Raw genomic sequence first — 24,185 nt, 5'->3', positions numbered from 1 at the left:
CCTCCCACTTTGTGGATGTGTTGAGAGAGTTCTTCGAAATATTTGCAGATTCTGCACATTTTTCTGAACAAACACTTTGAAGAAGTGTTATTGAAACCTGTTTCAGGCGGATGATAATGTGTAGCAACTTGCAACAAGACCGCATAAATTGTGAATATTTTGACAGCACAAACGTAATATTCGATGAATAACGCGCATCGCTCCCCGATATAAATGTGGCGCAATGCAGAAGTCACTCAGAGGATCAAGTAACGTAACCTAATGCTATTCATGATCTTTTTCGCCTAATTTGAATGAGTTCTCCGTGTTCCTCTAGTAAGAATACCCATTCGCTTTCAACCTACAGTTTCCCAAAAAAATTACCCTGAAACAACCTTCTGTCTTGCATTCGAAGTAGACTCATTTTTTCCTTGGTGATATATTGCAAAAAAGATCCTACTCACTTCTACACAATCTGTATTCTAGGTAGACCTAGTTCGCAGATTCTTTAGTCCAAACATTGACTTGGAAGGTTACTCAACTTTATCTCTTCTTCAGACGCTTGATCACCAACTCCATTGTAGCAAAAATAGTGATTTGGCCGTAACGTGACTTCGGCGTATCGGTGCACAAGCGAAAGCCTGGCAACTAATCAGGGTTTCTGGGGCAAAAATAAGCCTTATCAAGTGAATTGTACTACGCATGATCATTCGTGGAATTGTTTATACTTTTGCAAGATATGAAATCACTTTATGCGTAGATGTTGACAGACACAGTTTTGTGCCACTCAAAAAACTCAGGGTATATGTATTTTGAAACTGAGAAAAATAAATATCGGCCTGATGGATAAACTACATGATCTGTTCACTATGTTTCTCCGGGAAGGGGAGATTTGACGCACAGATCATTTCTGCCCATTAGATAGTCTGATTATTGATTTATAACCCACAGAGTTTTCGGGGGGTGTCCTCCTGGTTCAACAGTGTGCTGCTTTGAGGCACCACCGTCCGCATCAGGATTTGCTAATGGCTGACAGAACAATGATAGATTGTGCTGGTTGTGTAGGTGGTTTTTGTTTGTTGCAAACTGATCAATGTGACCATACGGTCACGTCATGAGTTTCGGGCCAGCCATGTTCCCTACTCTAATGTGAGTGTCGTATTTTCACCGTGTTTTCTTGATGGTTTGCTTTACCGGTTAGTGGACCATCCGTGAAGATTGATGTTGCTTCTCTTGGAGTTTTACTCCTGTTCTTAAATTTGCACTTTCTTCATTTGAATCTAGCATAGCGGTATGGAACTTGTAAAAATGCTAGGAAGGACGCGATTGGACTGTCAGTCACATGGAACATCTGGTAGAAAGTGCTTGTAGGGTCCTCAACGGAACGGCCTCTCTGCATGGTAGTGCCGTTTTCCTGCATCCACTACTAAAGGTCAGTAAACCCCTTCAGAATTTTTCACTTGGCTACGTCTGGCTGGATGCAATTCTACCCACTTCGAGTATTTTTATAAAAGATTCGCGATAGTGTAGCCACCCCGTAACGCACACACTTGACTGTTCAGCTCACAGTCGCTCACTGGATCACGAGGCTTATCTTTTTTGATACTCAAACCACGTCACACTAAGCTGACTCACCGGGCATCGATTGTCTGTGAGCGTAGCAACTACTCATGTGCTGACGCGCTCAGGTAACGCAAACGGACCTACATAGGGAAACCGAACACGGTCAGCGCACAGACTCGCGCGCGCGCAGGGAGCAGGAAGTCAACCTCTCCACAAGTCCACGGACAACCATGGAACACGTGTAGCAGCAATACCATGGGGAAAACACATTCCCACCATCCGGACTTTCACCAAGGCACTCTCGCACACGATAAGTTCCTTTTTGTCTTGCTCCACATTTTATATTGCCCCTTATTTTATACATGCGGCAAATCGCCTCTGTAAACTGCTGTCAACCACAGTAAAGACTCATTAGTGCAGACACCTGATTTGTATTACGGTTATCAACACCTGTGCACCAATAATAGAAACCTCTCAAAATCCGCTATCCTCGTTGACAGTTATGTCAGCAGCTAGCAGTAAACATGGCGTCACTATAAAATTTAATGAAAAAAATCACGATTTGACTGTTACATTTAGGCTTTGTTTAAAAACCGCGATGGAGCGTTTGTGCAAATTCCAAAGGGAAGTATCTAATGAGGCTTAGTGGGTGTGCTTCCAGATTTGGTATCCGACAAATGATTGCTTGTAATGGCTATAGATGAACTACTCTTATAAGCACCTCAAGACTCTTCCGGAGCGAGTTTATACAGCCATTTTTCATTTGTTGAAAATATGAAATTTTTTGCCGATGTGCAGCATGAAAAAGTGAATTCGCTGGTCAAAACGACGATTTAACGACAACGTTACAGCTGCGAAACGAATGGACAGTGTCTATTGAATGTTATACAGTTTAAACAAATGGGAATTTCACTGAAACCGGTGCTCGCAGGCATACATACGGACAACCAAGAAACTGGAAGTATACAGATGTTATGTGGATGGTTTATTTGCTATTTTAACTAAAAATTATCAAGTGGGAAATCATTACATTTTCTTCTGTGTCCATAATCCTCAAAACGGAGAATTGGATAAGTTTCCCGGTTTTACAGATGATAAAGCAACTTAAAGGGTTGCTGCCTCATTGATACTTAAGGCAAAACGATTGTACTTCCAACTTCAGTAGAATAAAATAATCTGAGGCTGATATCCTACGCCAGAGTTATTGCCACAGTTCTCCAATGGGCACGTCGCGCTTTAAGTTCAGTTGCTCAGAGAACCGTTATTCACCAAAGTTAATGGACAAGTGCTGCAGCTCAAATCTTAGCCGCTACCTAGACTCAACTGTTTTCCAACGGCCACTCTGTTCACACTTCCCAATCAGATGCTGTCCATATTCAGATCACTCTCCTTTGAACATGGTGCTCCTGTCCTGGCGTAATTATTCTGGTGAGTTCGCACATCCGCAAAGTTTACAACAGAAACGTTGTTTATCTGAAACGGTTAAACGTACCTTTGGTGCTGCTCAGTTGATCTTCGTTCAATAATCTCCGCGTATTTCAACCTCATCCCAAAATTAGTCAGCTGACGTGCTGGCCAGATATAAATATAATATACTGGGCTATTTATACCTACAAATCCAGACATCAGGGCAAAAATATGCAGCATTTTTGCGCACAAATACAAATTGAGCTGCTCGAACGGAGCCCAGCACTTCGAATCCAGCTACTTAATAGTTGACTGTGAAATTCTACCGTTCCAGGAAAGTTTTTGTCGGCCTCGAATCCTTTTTGGGTTATTTGGAACACCATGGGCCACAGAAATTTAGAGCGCACTGGAACCACTGCAGAGCATACCCAACTCATTCAACATAATCTACTTCTAATGATTCAACTGAGGTGTTTCTTGCATTTACACGCTGCTGGAGCGCTGGATAGTGTACGGATATTAGTATTTAGGTCTTGGTGAGGACAAAAGTGCCTCACAACTTTAGACAGATGTTTTGTTCATCTATAGTTAGCACTATTACCAATTGATCTGCGTTTGGTTAAAAAATGTATTTGATTGCTATGTTTCGGTGAATTTTTTGAATCAAAAATTTCGGAATAATATAGCATTGTAAGAGTCACAAATCAAAATTCATCCAATCGTCATAATCGACATAAAGTGCACAACATTTTTCAAACTACATCGGGAGATTTTCCGTACAATGTGAACTAACCGGATCAATTTTGACATCCTGTGGAACTTCTACCTCGTTCAAATCCACATTCTGATAATGGCTTTTCAAAGTCGACTTGTACTGTGATGACAAATAAATAAATAAAAATTTCAAAAGATGCACTTTTAAAAGCAGACCTGATAAGATATGCACTCAACCGTTTCCCCTGGAGACTTTGTACTGTAGGTGGAATCAGTTTAACTTGAAATGCCGGAGACTACTGTACAACTCTTTCATCATTTTGTCGCGTCAACATCCAAGTACACTTCAAGAAACTCCAGGTTTTTGTAACCCATGACTTTCAGTCTAGTAAATGAAATCCTAACCATACGGCTAATCAGCAACCCAATCAATTCCTAGTTAGATGAGACACAGCGGTACTCATATTTCAATCAGGGATTGCACACTGCACGAACATTGTTGACTGGCCTCTCGAGTCCCAACTTCTCAGAAGGAAGGTTTACTTTGGTGGTTCGCTGTCTAATTTGAACGAATGACAACAAACAACTAAAAATTGTGCAAAGAAATGGCTGGCTTCGTCTTAACACTGAATGACACCCAGATCAACGCATTCAGCAAAATTGTTTTTGTTTTATAGAACTTGACATGGATTAGTGGATACCGTACTTCTTCACCCATTTTACCGTTTCTCAATGTCAGCACCATTGTCAACGATGATGTTATCGAAACATCTGCTATGATTCAAATTATGAAATTGCAGCATCGTCTTAGAAGTCAGAGAACGTTTCTCCAGCAAAATATTTACTGCCTTCTATTAATCGTTTGGATAATATCTTCCAAAAACATGTCGTGCTTGGGAAAACATTTCAATTCTTTACTAATAGTCTCTGGCGTGGTTAGTAAATTCAGTTACTGAATAAAATATCTTTTGGGTGACATTTACTTCTTATTGTCACAAGCCCGGATAGTCGTTTACGGACGCACTAGTATGGTTATCGATACGAATAATTAAGTTCACCTTTACGAGTACGCCCCTGTTGTTTGCACGTCGTCAGTGTATCCAAACTGCACAAGAAACACACACAAACATTTTCACATCTTTGTCGTATTCATCTTCATTAATTTTCTACTATAAACTATGCAGGTGACTACCAAGGCGCTTAATTTTCTCTATAAACTATGCAAGGTCACTCCAAGGCGCTGGTATTCCTTCCCATGGCCAGCTTTTTTATCCACGTTTATCCAACTACTCGTGAGTAGTTGATCAGTTTACATATGCTGGATGGAAATAGGCCTTAGAAAAATTCAAATTGGTTTCATCAATCTATTTTTGTAGTTCATAGTTACCATACGTTGGAACGAACACAGAAAAAGTATTTGATAGGATTGCGAAAAATCGGCTATTGCCTTGTTTGCGAAATTATTGAGAAACACCTCTCTCAGGAATCTACCGCCGATGAATGTTTACGCTCCCTGATGACAACGTATCACTAGTTATGAGTACAGCAGTCATTAACATGCAGTTATGGAGATTGGAATCATCTGATGTGTATCGTAAAGATTATATATATATATATATATAAACAGGAACAAATACCGGAAGTAAGGTTTTTGGAGTCACAGATGAAACCTACCACCGGTCGATAGCCCGGATGAAACAAGACAAATCCGTTGTTGTCCACCGCAAACAAGTAGTTGTTCACTCCAGCCTAAGAATAAGAGGAAAGAATCCGGTAAGCTTGTCAAGTGTAAATAAGAAAAAATACATAATTTGATGACCCATGAACTCAAACCAACTGGAGTTTAGCACAGCACAGGTTTCACTGTTGAACCTCCTCAAACTAGTGACATCCATTCCATGGTAAGGTGTCCTGTACATAATTTCGATTGGTCACTATGAATTTCGTCAGATTTGCCGTGGTGGTCCAATTGAAATGCCGTAATAATCTTGAGCACTACCAGGCTGAATCTCAGTTCTACAAGTTTCAACTATGCCGATAAAGCCAGTAGAAAGCAAGACAAAGAAGAAAAGGAGATCCCTTAATATGAGAACTGTTACTAAGAGGTTGAAGGAAGTAAAGTGGTACAGTTGGTTGCGACAGGTGATTAAGGGCGACCAACATCATTTTTATACAATAGTAGGGTCAAAAAACCCAAGAGTCCGAGATGGTTCTAAGAGACAAGCATTAGTACCTCGACCCACAAGTAGTTTAGAGCTTCCAGTCATTGGCTTTGTCGAGGGTCTCTTAAAGTGTTTTAAAGCACAATGCCTGTCGGTTCATACCTTCAGGTTGGTGGCTAGCTGAAAAGTTCCAGAACAAACCCCTACATCCTCATGTTGTTGTGCGGGTCAGATTTGGAGACAAAAGCACAAGGTTAGTCATGTCAGACAGATCAATTATTCGACAAGTGCAAAAAGGAAGCAGAATTTGCCCTCACGGTACTTCATTCAGTGACCCTCTTCGAATGTCCCTCAACAACTCCTTTTTGATTCATTTAATTGTCAATCATCTAACCAATACCTCGTGCCTAAACGTATACCGGACAAGGTAACTAAAATATGCTTGTTAAATTCAAGGCATCTGTTCCATGGTACAGCTTCCAGCGTCCGTAAACTGTGTCAATCTAGGCAACCGTAATCTTTTCTCGAACTTTTACTTTTGATTGATGTATGTTGTGTCTTTGAACAATGCACAAGGAGGTCGCGGTTTATTCTTACAATCCAAGACGCTCGGAACAAACCCAGATTTGATGGATTTAAACTTACGGTGTCCGGCGAGCTTGATGAAAAAGCTTATATTGCCTATGGCGTATAGCTTGCCCTTTATTGGACTAGACTATAACAAATATCTATGTTTTTGCCATTTATTTGACTTGTTTTATTGGGAATAATGCATCTCGGCGCGCGAAAATGCGTTGATTTGTTACACTTGCATACACTCCGACATATGACAGATTTGACGCTTGTAAAAAAACTTCCATAGGTATTTGACACTGGTGCATAAGTCGACTGGAAGTAAAGATGTCGTATCTGACATTGATTAAACAAAAAGTCCTGTAGGCCATTTTGGAAGCTGATTTGTGGTGGAGCCGCGCTGCATAATTGAGGGGGAAGGACTTCCTCAGTGGTGAAATTCATTTATTTTTAGGCAGCACAAGGTGTGGCTTGAACGATGCCAACTACAAACCATATGACAGCCAGCTACCAGTTGAAGTCTTGATACAAGTTTACCGCTTAGTTTAGATTACACTACTTGACTCTGACAAGGCACTGTGTAAACGTGCGTATCCACTCGCTTTATCTCCAGATCACGGTGCTTGATGCAATGCTATTTATTTTTTCTATGACAGATTGATGCTTGTAAAAAAAAAACTTCCATAGGTATTTGAAACTGGTGCATCGGTCGACTGGAAGTAAAGATGTCGTGTCTGACACTGATTAAACAAAAAGTCCTGGAGGCCATTTTGGAAGCTGATTTGTGGTGGACGCTTGTAAAAAAACTTCCATAGGTATTTGACACTGGTGCATAAGTCGACTGGAAGTAAAGATGTCGTATCTGACATTGATTAAACAAAAAGTCCTGTAGGCCATTTTGGAAGCTGATTTGTGGTGGAGCCGCGCTGCATAATTGAGGGGGAAGGACTTCCTCAGTGGTGAAATTCATTTATTTTTAGGCAGCACAAGGTGTGGCTTGAACGATGCCAACTACAAACCATATGACAGCCAGCTACCAGTTGAAGTCTTGATACAAGTTTACCGCTTAGTTTAGATTACACTACTTGACTCTGACAAGGCACTGTGTGAACGTGCGTATCCACTCGCTTTATCTCCAGATCACGGTGCTTGATGCAATGCTATTTATTTTTTCATGTGGAATGTTTCTCTGTAGCTTAGCTATATCGAGTTGGGTTGGAAGAAGGACATTTATAACTTAAAGGGTACAATGGCTATAATAACAACTTAGACGACAACTGGGAAAAGGTGGAAGTGGCCATTACGACAGTCTTTGATAGCTTCTGCCCGAGGACACTTGCACATCACAACAAGCGTTAACAACTCTCACACGGATGGGAGAAAAACTATACCGGGAGCAAACGACTAGGACAACAGGGCTCACTCTTTACTCGCCTGTAGCATTCCTTCAACCGGAATATTCCAGGACAGACATTGAGTTCACTGGAGATATTCCCTTCTTTGGAACACCTAAATAATCAGGCAGTTGTTTAATCCCGGAATTTTCAGAATTACTTGGGATTAAACCAAATCCTCATGCCTCCAGATGAATCTATCAACGAGGTAGATAAGTTTGGCTAAATGCGTACTGGCGGACTGGCGAAAGACGGAGTTACTTCCCTAACCGAGAAGGCCATGACAGCTCTTGTTGGCATGACATTAACTTGACTATCAAGGACGACTTGGATATTCCTACTGTCCAATCTGTCCCAGCTTGTAGGTCAGAGAATTGGGTGCTGGGTGCATAATTTCTCCGAAGACTCTTAGTGTTTGGTCATCGGTGCCGCTAAAGCGTTGCACGGGTCCGCTGGATCATCAGTCCAGCGGGAAACGTCTCCTAGACGGATTAGCTGGTCACAACCTCTGAGTTACGATGGTTGGACAGTGTGCCTCGTAAGCCAGATGGCCGACTGACTCGCACAGTTCTCTTCCCTCAGTTGTGTTTCGGATAAACACGGACCAAGGTTACCAAGTCCGTGACTTGGAAACGACGCATGGAAGTGTTTATCAAGAGATTCGCACGCCGTCAGCCTCGGAAAGAGAACCCAAGATAAGAAAAACGAATGGTAAGTAGCCCTGATAGTTACGACAAAATCAGACAGACAGTGGCGACCTGCATTAAACTCTCTTGTTTTCCATGTAGCTCGCTTACTCCTTCTCGTATCAGACAAGTAGTGCCATTTAACGTAAACGTATTGTTTACCATCGTATTGAGCATTCGGCCCCCCTTCCCTTTTTTTACTTCTTTCCGGGGAACGGAGTTGTAACAGCTGTACTTCGGTTCGTGGCTTGTAGGTGGGACACCAAGGTAAACTGACTAGAGCCGTCAACAAACCAGAACGGTGGGCAAATTTTCCGTCAAGAATCTGTCGGTGTTTGACGGCTAAAAATACGCTATATTTAAGAAAGCCTACAATGTTTTTAGTCACATCCACGTGAATTGAATGTTGATGGCGCAAATTAATATCAATCTTTCAGTTACGTAACACTCCAACTGGTATGATGAAGTATTTGCTGATCAATATTTTCAGTCCCTTAGATTCTTCACCAATTTCCGTTTTTCGTTTAGTGTGTATTATGAGTTCCCGTAAATAACTCCAAGTACAAATTTATGTTTATCTTATGCAATATGTCTTGAATGCGCATGTTTTCTCCTTACGTTAGGAAAAAACATACATTCACAAAAAGATTTCTTAACTGTCATCTTCAAGAGAGTTCTATCCAGAGGTTCTATTTTCGAAGAAGGTGCCAGGATGCTGATATTCATTCCCCCTATTTTAGCCAATTTTTGAAAATCCAGTGAGATTAGATCGGCAAATACAGACTATAATCCAAGTATCCAAAAGTAATCTTCATGCTGCAAAAACTGCGATATTAAATGGCAAATGTTTAGTGAAGGCAGTTCTGTAAGTTGGGGTTGGGATTTCATATAGGATGGATAAGTGATATCCTGATACGCGTTAAAAAATACAAAAATATCTTGTGTGCGCATTTTCTGCTGTGAGCTATAAGTAAAGCATAAATACCAGGCTGTTGTGGACCAGCTGGTTGCTTTGAGTTAGTATACAAAGGAAGCGGTGAAGTGTCAGAAAATTTCAGTGGAACATACATTCAAATAAAAAAGCATCAGTATGAAATGGATACCGAATATTGCAGTTCACCTATCACCTATTTCGAGTAGAATCATATATCCTGATACAAGTGCATTAATTCTCGGTCAGCTGCTTAATCTTAAGTGGTGTATGCCACAGTCAGTTCTTCCCCAGCAGTCGATCGATCAACCAATCGATCATTCAGTTGTTTCGTCGATAATTCGGCCTCAAGAAGCATGCGGAGGTTTCATGCAAATTCTTCGGCACATTTTATCTGTTAAAAGTCCCGTATAAGTTTCAAGCTGGTTCAGTTGCGGAACAAGCAAGCATATGGCACACTGGAAGATATCAATTTTTTAAAGTATAAGTTGCATAGTCTTTAAAGCCAATATTTTATCACCACAAAAGATACACAACGAAATTTGCATTTATTAATAGGTTTACGATGAAAGACTTCTGGCTGTTTGGTAGTGGAATGCAATAAGAGTAGTCACCATCCGCGTTAAACTCACGTACATGGAAGTGGAATCCGAAGCAGTGTTTGAACTTTCGTTTACAGTTAAAACATGCATATTATACACGTCAAATCTGCGATCCTCCAGTTTTTTACGCAGATGGTTTAATGCTTTTGGCTGCTCTGTCATTATACTGCCGCATTTAAAGGTTAGCATCGGTTTGTTATAAAATTAATCTTTCAGGTTCAGTCGTGGACTGAAATTTGGCAGTGATGAATCCTGCGTGTCAAAACTCACCATTCAGAAGGCTTTCAAAATCCATCAAGCAAGTGGAAGCCTAATCGCCGGAAATTAATATCACAGTTTATCTTTTTATTTCTTTACTACACACCACAGAAGACACCGGAAGAGACAGTATTGATTTCAATTTTACGACCATCTTATACACCCTGGAAAGAATCGTTTCTCATTATGCAGACATGAAAACAGACAATGGAAACGGACGGCGATCGGATAAAATAATGCATGTGAGCTTAATTTCATTGCTTGTGGATACGGACGTCAATTGGTTGAATAGGTGTATGGTGAAGACCGCACAAAACTCTTTCATTTCTGAGTAATAACGCTTTGGCGAAAATGGCAATATGAAACAGTAGAACCTTTGGTGAAAGCATAGTTCTTTAATTAGCCGGCAAATCTATAATACCGATGGTAGCAGCCGATAACTGCTGAGATGAATCTTGTATAGACTGTGTCCTAAATTAGAAAGGATGCTACTGAATGGAATATTATAAACTCATTAGTAAGCTAAGAACGATCTTGAAAAACGTCTTCACCATGAAAGATAAGTGGGTCAAAATGTGTAATGGCTTGAGGAAATAAGATTTCTGGTTGGAGAAATCGATTGATAGTAATACAAGGTGGACACCAACAGAAGTATTGCCTGCTTCGTTCTCCAGTGAACACTGATCGTAAAAAAGGTGAGTATCTCTTTCCCGGTCACAGCTATCACCCTTATAGTGAATACTATTTACCCCGGAGTGCTTTAATATAGACAGTTTTATGAATTTCTCAAGAAGTAACTATGTTTTCATTATCACATCCCACTTCGCTGGACTGGAATGGGTGACGTTCCGTGACGTACACAAGAAAATTGTCACGCTTATCAAAAGAGCTGAATTCATTTTTCTCAGGTTTATCTTGTTTGGCATTTTTAGTACAATTCACCTTTTCTATTAAAGCGCAGAAAATACGTACAAACCTACCCTCACTAGAGATGGGGTAATGTGCAGAGCATATTTTGAATCAATCACTGAGTAGTCTGGCTCTTGCAAGCTAGACTACGTAGGTAGTATTAGTAAACCTGACTGTTTCATTTGATAATGATAATAGAGTGTAGCCAGTAAAATACATCGTTTTCCGTCGTTCATCCTCGGAATATCCACAAGGTCAGTTGACAAACCCACAACAAAATGTAGGCACAAGAACTTCCTGCATGAAACAAAACACAGCGAATCTTTCGATGTCTGCATCTTGTGAGAATAAACAGAACACCAGATTGTTTTTACGCCGGATTGGAACGAATTTTTCGTTCTCTCTACACAGCTAAAATGAGTTGGTTATATTTTTATACTCACTTGCCATCCTCTCAGTGCATCTCTGAAAGACTGAAGTGGGACATCGATTCCAGCGACCCCGAGTAGATTTCCTTGTTTGAGGCGCATCTGTGAGAAAGAGGATCGATAACGACATGATGGAATCAGGTTTTTGGTGTCAGACACTACAATTAAAGAACGGGCAAGTCAAACTTTAAAAAACCTGGGGATATTATAAAATCCGAATACATATAGTATGAAGAAAAAACGAGAATTTCAAGTACCAGAGTATGTTTGTTAGCGTGGTATGGCTTGGGGCTCTGATTGCCTTCACGCTCGCATTTTTGCCCATATGATGTGCACTGAAACAATGTGTTTCAAACATCCTCTCAGTATGTTGATCTCAAATCCGTAAAACACCACAACCTAGTCCGACACATATTTGTGATGAGTTAAAAACGGACGTTTCTCCGTGAAACACCGCTCACTGAATTTCAATATGATCCAAATAAGCTGCCATACATCTGGCTCAGGAACCGTTACACTTGTCCAACCGATTTAAAGTAGCGGCCTGTACTCTTTTTCTTCTATGTTTCATTGATAATTGTCTACCCCAATACCTCACAGGAGACAGTGCTTACAGAAACCCAAAGTTAACTAAACTAGATAATCAGAGTGTGTATTCATCCCAGTTGGAGATCACATTTAACAAACGACAATAGGATACTGCAACTTTTGTGAACCAGCCACTGGCAAAGCAGACTGAGCCTCATTATCTCAAAAAGTTCGACAGTATGCGGGGACTTTGGTACTCTCGCTCCAGCAATGAATGAAAAAGGTCAAGCAAACTTTTATGCTTTGATTGTCACCGCTACGGGGATGTTGTACGTGTTTACTTCAACTGGGCTTACGCTATACAACAACGATGTTTTACACTGTAGGGAAAGTTCACTGNATCATTTTCATGATCTCTCAATTGGGTCATTTTATTGATCTTCTTGGGGGCAATTTCTTGCACGACATGAAATTCAGTCTGTCTGCTCGGTCTGGTTACTGCAGTAATAAAGAGAATTCAAGAGGGATTCGCACCATTTGGTTGCTCCAGTTTGTTCCTACTTGCGCCGGACTATGTACATTGTACTTATAATCGGAGTAACCGGGTTGAGACGAACAAAACAACTCGTAAGTTCATTTGGGCTCCTCAAGTAGCTAGTTTCCACCTTGTCAGGATGTAAGCTACCTGAGGAGTTACACTAGAAATGCTTGCTTGGTCCATGTAGAATGAATTTGACAAAAACCCAAGGCTTCTGTTTCAGCATCAGCTAAATTTTGGTCATGTGGGCTTCCACTAATATATTTGAACATACTTTTTCGTTCTTACGCGCCACATATATGATGGCCTGATTGCTTTCGCTGTCATATACACGAAATCCCTTTTCACTCTCAGTTGCTAATGCAACCATATGCTTAGGGACAAGTGCGGTACAGATCACACAGAAATCCATTGAAAACCAATGAAAGTTTTCAAGTTCAATCAACTTTTCTACGTATATTTTCAGGTCTTCAAGAAACGTGACCCTATTTTCATTATTTAAGTTTGAGACTATGTAACAGGGGACAATCTTGGACTAATTCATCAAGCTACGTGGTGAAAAACTGTTTTTTCTTTTTTTGATTCTGGAACGACTGTTCAAATTCACTGGAATTTTGGGAACAAATTTGCGAGCGATAAGGTGGATCGTCTACTGTCGCATCAGCTCGATCATGTAGGATACTTTTGCTTGAAGCGTTAGGAAACAGAAATTAAAACCACCCTGCTATGTCACGAATTCTAGCCGAAAACTTTCTAGAAACAATAGTTAAATTCACTCTGGCATGATTTTTTTCAACATTTCTGGAGATGTTACCAGATTTTACCTGAACTATTTATAAAGGACATCTCATTTCAACATACGATATGTTTCAGTTTTTCGCCATACATGATGTCAACAATATAGATATTATTTTTGGATCTATTTGTGATCAGCAACAGCGCAGTCCGCAAAGTCCGATAAATCAAGAGACTGTCACAAGAGAATTCCGTTTGTAGGCACTCGGGAGTTGCTGCATTCTAAGTAAACTGGAAGAAGGACAAATCGGTTGATGTGAACCAGTGACAAATACGCATTATGATCTGTTGGTCTGTTGGCACTCTGAGGAGATATGGGAGTTTTATTAGTGTTTTGTCCTTTAAGCACTGTATAGCTGTTCAACCTTTATTGGGAATCATCATCAGTGGTCAAAGATTGAAGTGCTTGAACTGCGAACCGGGAGGTCACTGGTTCGACCCTCTCTGGAGTTCTGTCAGATGATCACTGTCGACCGTTAGCAGTAGGGATAAAATCGTGACAAATTTCTTCTCGGCTTTTCAGCACAGACTTGTCTTACTTGCAGGACGGACTCCCCGAAAACCTTTTAGTTTAACCGCCTTTATAACTTGGAAATGTTATCTATAAAAAATTAGTCAGATAAGATTGACTTACCGCCTTTTTTGTCCGGTCATAGACAGCTTCAGCAACTGAAGTATACATCACTGGTTCCTCTTCCTTCAATGCAATCATGGTATCCTAAAACAGATATGCTTGTATATAAACACTATCTACGGTCACAATGACTGCCCCAGTAACGTATCATCCATGAGTAGTACTTTAATGCTAGTGGTGATACATTAGCGGTACTTCATATAAAAATCGGAATTAGCTGGTTTCCAAAAAATGAACGCACTGCTGACTGTTACGCTTAACTGGACAATCTAGGGACGTAATCGAATGTTTGACAGTGTCCGGTTAGAAGACGAGTAGTGCCAGTGTGCAATTTGATGATAAATGTAAGCTGGTCACTGGAGAGACTTCGTCACGTGAACCCATCCGAAACGCAGTGGGATTCAAATAATTCATCGATTTTTGACATACTAAATCCTGGAGCAAGGTTCACTATGACTGTTTATACAGAAGAGCTTTTTGCGACCGTGTGGGTTTGTCTATACAGACTTTACCTAATGGCGAAGCACTAACATTATATCAATCTAATACCTCGCAAAATTTCTTAAGAATGTCGTGTTGTGCATAAAGATCGGCTATCGGCAACTTTTTCAAACATCATAAAAAAAGCAGTACTGTCACATGTATGTACACAGGACTAGGACGAAGGGATATCATATCTGAGAATGGTTTCGTCACAACACATTGTGTTTTGTCGTCTTCAGCAAAATCAAAGATGATTCCTGCCTATCAGGTTTTCCCTATTCATTGGCGAAGTTTATTTGAGATTTTTCAGTAACTTGTACGCTAAATGGCAGTTGAATTTACAATTCTTATATATTTTGTATCTATCCGCCTATTCATAATAGTGAAGTTTTGGAGGGTATTTCTAGAATTGGTCAAAAACATACTGACGTACTGAGTGCAGAGTTATCAACTGGCTTGCTAATAGCTTTCGTTGTTCATCGCCTCCAAGTTTTTGAGGAATACTGAGTCATTGGTTGTCGATCAGATGGCTGTTGATCTGTTCGCCGAGCGTCGCAATTGGCTTGCAAAAGTTTCGTCACCATACGAGGAGACATCATCAGTGCGCAATGATGATAGTGACGAAACGTTTGCAAGCCAATTGCCAACCTCGGCGAACAGATCAACAGCCACCTGATCAACAACCAATAAACTCACCCGAGCTATCAATATTTCACCACATTACCAATACTGATTCATACCGTCTTTTGCGAGTATGACTTCATCTAATCATTTTTGTCCAACATGACTTTGCACTCCAGATATGTAAAGTTTTTTATATCGTTTCCAAGGTAAGGGTATTTGATGTTTTGAGAGACCGAAGTCAGGATAACTTTTTTTACTGCCGTCAGAGAATAGATGGAATTCTGATTTTGACCACTCCAGCTTTTTTACGTAACAATGCACTAATGCCTTGTTCCACCGCACGATAATACTTGTTGTCAGCGACAATCGTCGTGTCTTGAAACTAGTCCGTTTTCATGCGAAAAAGGTTCACTTCCATCACATCTGTCTTTTTCGTTTTGGATTGCCTAACTACTAGTGCTCACTAGTAGTACATGTCTGCAGGTAAGATCGGATTTCCTCTTTGACATTACTGCCTGTCTTCGTAAACATTCTGCCTCCCTTGACACATTGATCTGGTAGAGAAATTCAAAATGGTATTTGAACAAGATTACCTGATACATCCATCCATAATGAATTGCTTACTGGCCACAGTAAGTCAGTTTCGTAGATGTGGAAATACCAACAGTTTTTGTTGATACATGCTTTGGTGTGATATTTACTAAAAACCCGATGTTGTTGCACTGCTTCGTTGTATCCTAAAATGTGACACATTACTTCTTTTGTTGATCACACAACATTTGCTGATCTCGTCCAATGGAACATGTACGTCCTGCTAAAGCTGCTTTTCAATGCAAATACTCGATTGCCTTCATGTCCTGCACGGTGAGCTTTAATTATTTTCGCGTCACATTCTCCTCTGATCCGAAAAATTACAGCTGTAAGTTGCCTTTTCAAACCTCTTCAGGGGAAATGACACATGAATGAGCTTCTGGTGGAGTCAGAATAGGATCTCATCAAGTTCACAGAACTGGAATGGTCAGTCAGCTCTACCTCTTTGGATATATGTGTTTAGATGAGCTTAAGAAAAAGTCATATTGAGGCCACAGTCCTGCGTGCAAAACTTACTATCTTTGGCTCGTCCAATCTTACTTCACTCGCCAAATCACTGGGCTCACGATGCATTGACCTCAGCTTGTACGCCGGCTGAACAAATATGAATGAAATCGGAGAGTTACTGTGGTAGTTAGCAAATAAATTATCTGTTGTGAGAAGTACTCAATGCCGTGTAAAAGTAATGAAAAATAGTTGAGGAAGTGAAAATGGGGACAATGATAAACTGCTAAAGCCTAAATTTGTGAGACCAATAAATGTCCAGTGAATCGTACTTGTAACAAAGCGTACACCAGCCATCAAGAGAACAGATGATATGACAATATATTCGCAGTGTGATTCCATCAGATCCGGTTGTCCCGGTATATCAAGCAAAAGCACCAGTATGTACAGAGTCACTCAGTAAGAGTGATGAAACTTGTGCGCATTTAAAAAATGCCGAGATGATTTGCAAACCGATGGTAAATGTGTAAATCTCATGCAAAATTGATTGTGAAAAATGAAATCCAAGGAAGCCAGAGTCCGGCGGGCTCGGGATCTGCAGGTATAGTGGAGCTGAACAGCGGTCCTCTGTAAACGGTATCATTTCGCGTCAAGGATCACGGTGGCCTACATCCAGCTTCCTTATCATGAAGATTACCATAAGAGACACGGGAAGCTCAACTTTGAATATCTGAAGAGGCGAAACGGTGGCGTAGAGAAAAACTATCACCACCGGTAACAAAATCCGCATTTACTTATTTCAAAACACTTTGCACCAAAATCCTGTTTGACCTAGGTTCATGGTAATGGATAATGGATGAAAAATTCCACATGCATGATGTACAAATAGAGATTAGTGTGCATTTTCAACAACATTCGTCATTGAAATTCGACATGTTCATTAAAACTTTCGTCTCGTGGTTGCAAACACACATAGTGATGCGTTACAGACTTGTTGATCAAACAAACAATGTGGACACATGATGTTTCATGCAACCGATATGAATAACGCCACGTTTTTTCTCCCCAAAAGCCATGATACTTAATGAGGGCAAAACAAGCCACACACGAAATTTCACATTTTTGCTGCGTTGGAGTACCCGAGTGTCAGAAGAAGTCATTCGCAACATTTGTGAAACAGTGAGACTGCTGGATGGTGCGGCAAAACGTAATCAGCACGTCAACCGATATGAATAACGCCACATTTTTTCTCCCCAAAAGCCATGATACTTAATGAGGGCAAAACAAGCCACACACGAAATTTCACATTTTTGCTGCGTTGGAGTACCCGAGTGTCAGAAGAAGTCATTCGCAACATTTGTGAAACAGTGAGACTGCTGGATGGTGCGGCAAAACGTAATCAGCACGTGATGGATCAGACGTGCGACAAAACATGGTCCAATGACTACCCAAAAATTCAAACTCACTGTGATAAATTGCATTGTAAAATTATCTGGAGTTAATCTCTGCACAAGAACAGGGGGAATAATACCAGTTATCAATAAAATTGCTGCGGTAAGTAAACAGTGGATCCCAGACGTTTTGCTAGTTTCAATTATTTCACTCAGAGAGTTTACGCAATTGGATTTCGTATCGAGCCATTGACAAGTCGGAGATATGCGAAAACAACAGTGACCAAGTATTCTATTTCGACTCATTTACCACAGAAAAGAGCAAACAAACAGTCGTGTCTACTTGTGACTGAAAAGATGCTCCCTGATGCTCGTGACGCCAAACTTCAACAAACAGAATAAAAAGTACAGCTATTAAACCTGATTGAAACATCATTCAGTGGATTTTTTGCGCGTCTTTTCACACGGTGTGCAGTTCTTTTTTACCACATTTTAAGGAAAATCTATCAGCATAATATGCTTTGAACATAATGTTAGATAGATGAAACTTCTTGACTGTATGATTCCACATTTAATTTTTTCTGGCTTTTAAGCTAAAATGCGTCCCATAAGTATTTTAACCGGCAGGAAAACAAACCTAGTTAAGGTCGCCGTTTTCCAGTACTTTCCCGAATATGTGATAAAGTTTCTTACCTTAAGGTTGAATTGTTGCACCGTTACACCTGACCAAGTGATGAATCCATGGTTCAAAATGGCATTCGATCGGGCCACGACGTTGAGATATTTCTGTTTGCGAAGAAAGAAAGACCTAAGTTAATGTGATTTAGCTATTGAATATCGGTTGGTCAACACATCTAAGGATAAAGGAATTATGTACCATTAAAAGCTTGTCCAAGAGAGAAAAATGAAAACATTGGTGAACTATTTAGTATTCAATATGACCTAACCACTTCGATAAAGGTCACTTCATTGACACGACGGCTTGTTCCAAGTCTTGTTTTCGAAAATGGTATGCCAAGTTGCTGACATGTGTTGAAGCCAACCAACACTGGTATCAACCGCCCTCGTGTGGACAATAAATGTTGACTTAAGGTTGCCATGGCACTTGCCATTTGATTGAATTTAAACTGTTAGGTGTTCATTTTACAAAAGTCATTCCTCATCTTGCCAGAAAATCTTGAATGTTTCACGTCCGCGACAAAAGACAGTAAAAGAAATATTGAAGTAAGCGACATGTATCTTCTTCCCATAGAAAAATGTAGCTACTCAATGCTTTAAAAGTAGTAGGACGGTGTTACTGCTTACCAGAACATTTTCCTTGACATCCGCAAGGGTTGCGATTGTTACTGCGTAGCCTGTGGTTAGAAAGTTCAGGCAATAAACAGTGATTCAAGGAGTAAGAAAATAAAGGCGTGTATTTGTATACAACCTGTCCTATCACGGAACACTTCGCAAGCAAATGACCGAATGGTACCCCAGTCTTGAAACAAATTGGGTTCCCGTCCCCTCAAAGCTCTTTCACCGACACTCAGTCTAGCCAGATGTTTCCCAAAACGTCGATGGATATGCTTGAAAAAAGATCTCCGGTACCCCATATCCTCTCTGGTTCAACAAATCAACCATTTCGTGGGTATTCAATTATGCAAGTTCTATTCCGACCACGATATTGACCCGGCAAGTGTCCGTGCGTATATGAGTGGAAGCCGTTCTAGGTCAAACATGAAGGTGAGAATCACTTTGTAATTTGTACCTTTTTTACCCTATCATAAGAGGATTCACAGTGTATTGAAAGACAAATGACTGCTTACTGTCCCTACCGTTGAAACTGAGCGCAAACTGAGAGAGGGCTTGTTCATCCCGGATCCAGCTAGCTCAGGAACATCATATTGCGCAAAGGCGAACGCATTTACCTAAAGTGTAGTTGCGTCCTGTTTCCTATCTACATCTTTCGAGTTTACAAAGCGAGAATGATGAATGATCATGCTGAGTTCGTATGACCCAGATGACACATTTTGGCGCAACTAAATAAAAGCAGATACCCGTGGAGAACCGACAGGCCCATATTTTTATTACCGGTTTGACAATTCAAATTTGCCTCCATTAAACTGCTAAATCTTCAACTAGCTGCAACGAAAAATGATAAAAGCGTCATATTAAACCTTCGTTTGTCAATATAACATGACCATTACAGGAACCCATCAGCCCACTGCAACAGATGTCTTAGGTTTCAGACCGTACTGTACTTTCGGACGTAAATAAGGACCATCTCTCTGGACGATAAATGCACACTATCTTTGATGTTGCCAGACGCTGTTGACGGCAACATTTCTGCCTTCCTGAACAGGCATTTTTGGGACAAGTTGATGCTCACAAGTAGTCCACAGCCTTATTGCCCGTTCGAATCGTCAAATACTTAAAATAAAGCATTTGGTAGTTAAACAATGGATACTTTCGTCGAATGCATATTAGTAGTATGTCACGTTGACGGAATTTGTTTGATAGGACATCAAACTTGAAACGCACTTTTGGATTAAGTGTATCGACAGCTTTAAAAGTGGAAAATTTTCTTCTCCAACTCTGGGTAATGGTCTCTAACTGCAAGCTTGTTGAGTTAGCACCTTGATGGGTTCTGCTTATGTGGTTTACTCATAAAAGGTGTAATTCCACCTAGATTGATAATGATGAAAACTGATATGGAAAAAATGGTATGCTCACAATCTGGGGCACAAATTAGCCGTGCATTGATATCAGATTTACTAACCTCGGTTTAAGCAGGCTAGCTCTTCCACATAGGGCTCGGCGTACGAATGTTGTCCAAGAAGATAAACGAAAATTCGGACATTTTTCTGAAAACATCAAAACATCTGATGCGGTCACAGTAGCAATTGCAAGTGCCTGGAATCTGAAGCAACAAGCTCCACCCACGAAATGGAAAAATTAAAAACTCTGCCCAATATTAAGTTTTTTTTCCGGCTAGCAAGCTAATTCTGGTTTTCTGCAGGAGATTCTGTGTATTTCTGGTATAGAGCTGCTGGTCTAGTCCGCCCAACGATGTACCGATTTTTACACCGACTGACAGGCGTTTTTTTTTATAAACAAGCAACATCATCCCTGCACATTCAGTTGCCAGGAGACACCATAACCGAGAGATTCAGCTGGGTTCCAGGTGAGAGTCTGGGAAAACAAAACTAGTTTGTAAATGAGTGTATATTCGCTCATTTCGTGCATTTAGGTTTCAAGTAGAAAATAAGGCTGATGTAACCTCTAAGACTGCGCCTACCTGATGAGCCCAAAGAAGGGCGAAACCCGTCGCGGGCTGTCAAGAAGTTTTCATCAACCTTATGAGTAGTGCATTACAAAAACACCAGACCTGCTCGACTGATTCGCTCAAACAAACAAGATGAACTTCGATTAAAAACAAAAATTAAATTTCCAATGAAATTAGGGCGGTATCGTCATCACATTCATTACTTTTCACTCTTTGTGTGGCCTTTGATGTTAAAAGTCCTTGAGCCATTTACGCAACCTCAAACGACCAGCTATAACGTGAATCATTACGTTTAAAAGCGCTTTACCGTAGACTTCATTTTGGATTTCTTGAAACATGCGTTCTCCAAAACCTGGATTCGCATTTTGTTAATTTATTCTACGACCTTGAATTTCAAGCTCCATCTCATGAAACCGATCACGCAAGCATTACGTGAAGTACAAGAAAACAGCCTACGATTACGTGTGGTACGTATCATTCATGGAAGCATCATACTGTGTACAAAACAATACTCTAACCTATTGAGGTACGTTTTGCCTTTAAAAACTGTACGTGAGTGACCGAACACGTCTAGAATAAGTTCTACTTAAAAAAAATAATATGCGAATACATTAGAACAAAGCGAGAATAGTCTATTTACATAGCTATAGAAAACTACCGGTGTAAGTTCCGTACTTAATGTTTGCAACTAAGCTTGATATCCGACAAACATGATCGAAAAGTTGTTTTGTTCGTGCTAAAGCAAAGTAGTTCAGAATGCTTTTCGTGCCCTCTGAGTAGATAAACTTGAGAAAGAGATATTTTTCTAACCCTCAATAATATCACCGGAATTCGGATGTTTTCAAACGTCATGCTTATTTGAACAGAATCGTGTTAAGGAGTGCGCGCTTGTACCAGATGTCATTTGAGTAAATCTGTGCAGTTATGCCAGTGCATAGATTGGCGAACATCATATAGTTTTGGCATTTTGACTGCGATCCTGTGAGCTTTCCGGCCGGGCTGTATGAAAGACCAAGCATCTTGGACGCGCCACGCTCGTGCTACACATCAACTGAAAAGTTTGATGGACAGATTTTCCACTTTGATTCGCTTCACTTTAAAATCCAGTGTTTTTTCATCATAACAACTGCAACACAAGATCATCTCGTCAGCTACTAAATAGGCTAGTTTACACACGACTGATATGATCTGAACGAGGAGAAATCGATATATTCACTTCCGGTTCCCGTTTCGATTTTGACTTATATCTAGTGCAATTGAACTTCCCACTAAGAGCCCGAATCGAGGTCACTTATTTATCACAGCGGTGAAGTCGTATAAATATCAGCAATATACACCACTGTATTTATGAAACTGTTTGATGGTTAAGCGACAATTGAAAAACTAATAAAATTATCTGTTTGGAATCTATTTTAACCGTGTGGGTTGAAGTGCATTAGCAGTGAGGAAATAACCATAAAAGGACTTAAAAAGGAACTTGAAAGGGACCTGCTTATTTGATTGGACCACAAACACCTAGAATCCTACCGAGATTAGAACAAACTCACATCAGGGTCCAGTTTTTCCAGCAGTTCTTTGTACGAATCCGGGACACTATCAGTGATGATCATTAGCATTTGACTGCAATGTTTTGAGTTGGTCTGGTTCTCTCGCGTCTGTTAACAAGAATTCGAATAGATAGTAAGCAGAATATACCCAGTTGGTAAAAATAACTAATTGCGGGGAAGGAACTGTAAAAATCGGCAACGCCACTTAAATACGGAACCAGATCTTGATTGGATATAAACTACAGCATCTTTGGGTAATTAAGAAGCAGCTAGATGCAACAAACTCGGATGTTTGAGACACCATAGGTTGTAAGACAATCAAGGTAATACCGCTTTCAGAGGAAAGGTAGCTGGAGTGGTCTCCGATCTACCTTGTTGCTTAGAAGGATGACGTAATTACTCCTATATATGATGTATGATGTGCTTTGCCTAACGTGAATCAGTGAAATTGAGTAACACAGTAAGAACAGTAGTTTCATTTTAAGTACCGCCGCACCTGATCCACAGGAATGATCACGTGGGTTTTCTTGGCCAGTCAGGTGTAATGACAAGCGGTTTTGGACAGTGAAGGTTGGTATTCGCCAACCCCCTATCCTCCATTGAATGTACTATGCTGTGATAGATGCAAACGGGCTGATACAGCTGGGTATTCTAGAGTAAACTGTTTCACCCAAATTGTGAATTCTCTTTGATTCAAACGATTGTTCAATGGGGTTTTGGGTACAAACTGCAGAACCAGTAAGTCCATATGGTTTGGTTCCTTTAATAGGGGATGAACTCAATAGGGAAATGAGGAACACACGATTAGGTCCGCAGTAACCAGTTTATTTGCGTTTATCCGATATGGCAGGTTGTAAACGAGCTCATCAGTAAGCTTTTGTGCTGCGTACTACAGTCATACTAGTTTTGTTGGCAAATAATAAACTTCCGATCAAGATTTGTCTTTGTGCGAGAAACAGTTGAGAGGACAGCAATCGGTGAGCCAGAGAGCACAGAAAGCGATACACAGCATATATGGCCAAGTCAGAATAACTTCAAGACGCTGACTAGCTGATCCATCGCTGGAAAGTGGTCTTTCCTGGAAGCCATCTACAGCATCGCTGATTTAATGCCCCCAGTAAACTTACGGATTCACTTGAGGGGAACAGTGATCAAACACGGAGAGACTTCAAGGACCTAGTGCATTCGAGAGCCATGCTTCTGATTTATAATCTAAGACAGATCTAACTTCAGCAGACAAGCCGATACCTCGTCGATGCAACGAGCGTCGGAGTTTGGAGAACTCTACTCTGGCCGTCTCAGTTCGGGAAGTGTTTTTGCCTTTAACCGCTCCCTCAGAATGTATTTTTGTTCTTCGGATGTCTGCTATTTCGATCGCCAGAACGGATAAATAGGATAAAAGCCACCCGTTCAATATGAAGATACATAAAAAGGGTGATGGACAGTACCCTTACCTTGCACCAATGGAGATGGAGTACCCAGGAGGAAAATTCCAATACTGACAGCCACAAACACGATAGCAAGCCTGCAGAACTTCTGTAAACGACGAGAGGTCAGAGGGACCACCATTCTTCGTCAAGCACTGCCACAGATTCTGACGACTAAATGTGTCAAAATCTGCCTTCGGACATGACGGTACGATTTGTGTTAGCACGCTCTGATTTAGGGGATAAGCTGGTTGCATGATCGACCTAACCGTGGCTCGGGAGAAGCACAGCCTAATGCTCGCAGACTTG

At 40.6% G+C, this 24,185-nt stretch overlaps 1 protein-coding gene across 1 annotated transcript in view; it reads right to left on the bottom strand.

Annotated features, from left to right (window-relative positions):
- Nucleotides 1–24,185, bottom strand: part of T265_12511 (hypothetical protein) — a gene marked incomplete at both ends in the record, with an annotated part of 67,656 nt that overhangs the window by 23,606 nt on the left and 19,865 nt on the right. Inside the window, 9 exons of the mRNA XM_009164147.1 lie at nucleotides 3,743–3,823; nucleotides 5,338–5,412; nucleotides 11,622–11,708; nucleotides 14,102–14,185; nucleotides 16,316–16,393; nucleotides 18,328–18,420; nucleotides 18,940–18,989; nucleotides 20,396–20,480; nucleotides 22,450–22,557. Coding sequence (XP_009162411.1) covers nucleotides 3,743–3,823; nucleotides 5,338–5,412; nucleotides 11,622–11,708; nucleotides 14,102–14,185; nucleotides 16,316–16,393; nucleotides 18,328–18,420; nucleotides 18,940–18,989; nucleotides 20,396–20,480; nucleotides 22,450–22,557 — 741 coding nt within the window. The remainder of the gene's footprint in view (nucleotides 1–3,742; nucleotides 3,824–5,337; nucleotides 5,413–11,621; nucleotides 11,709–14,101; nucleotides 14,186–16,315; nucleotides 16,394–18,327; nucleotides 18,421–18,939; nucleotides 18,990–20,395; nucleotides 20,481–22,449; nucleotides 22,558–24,185) is intronic.

This window comes from Opisthorchis viverrini (assembly GCF_000715545.1).
Source record: "Opisthorchis viverrini unplaced genomic scaffold opera_v5_3, whole genome shotgun sequence".
NCBI lineage: Eukaryota > Metazoa > Platyhelminthes > Trematoda > Opisthorchiida > Opisthorchiidae > Opisthorchis > Opisthorchis viverrini.
Note: the sequence above shows the minus strand (reverse complement) of the source record. Positions and strands in the feature narration are given on the sequence as shown.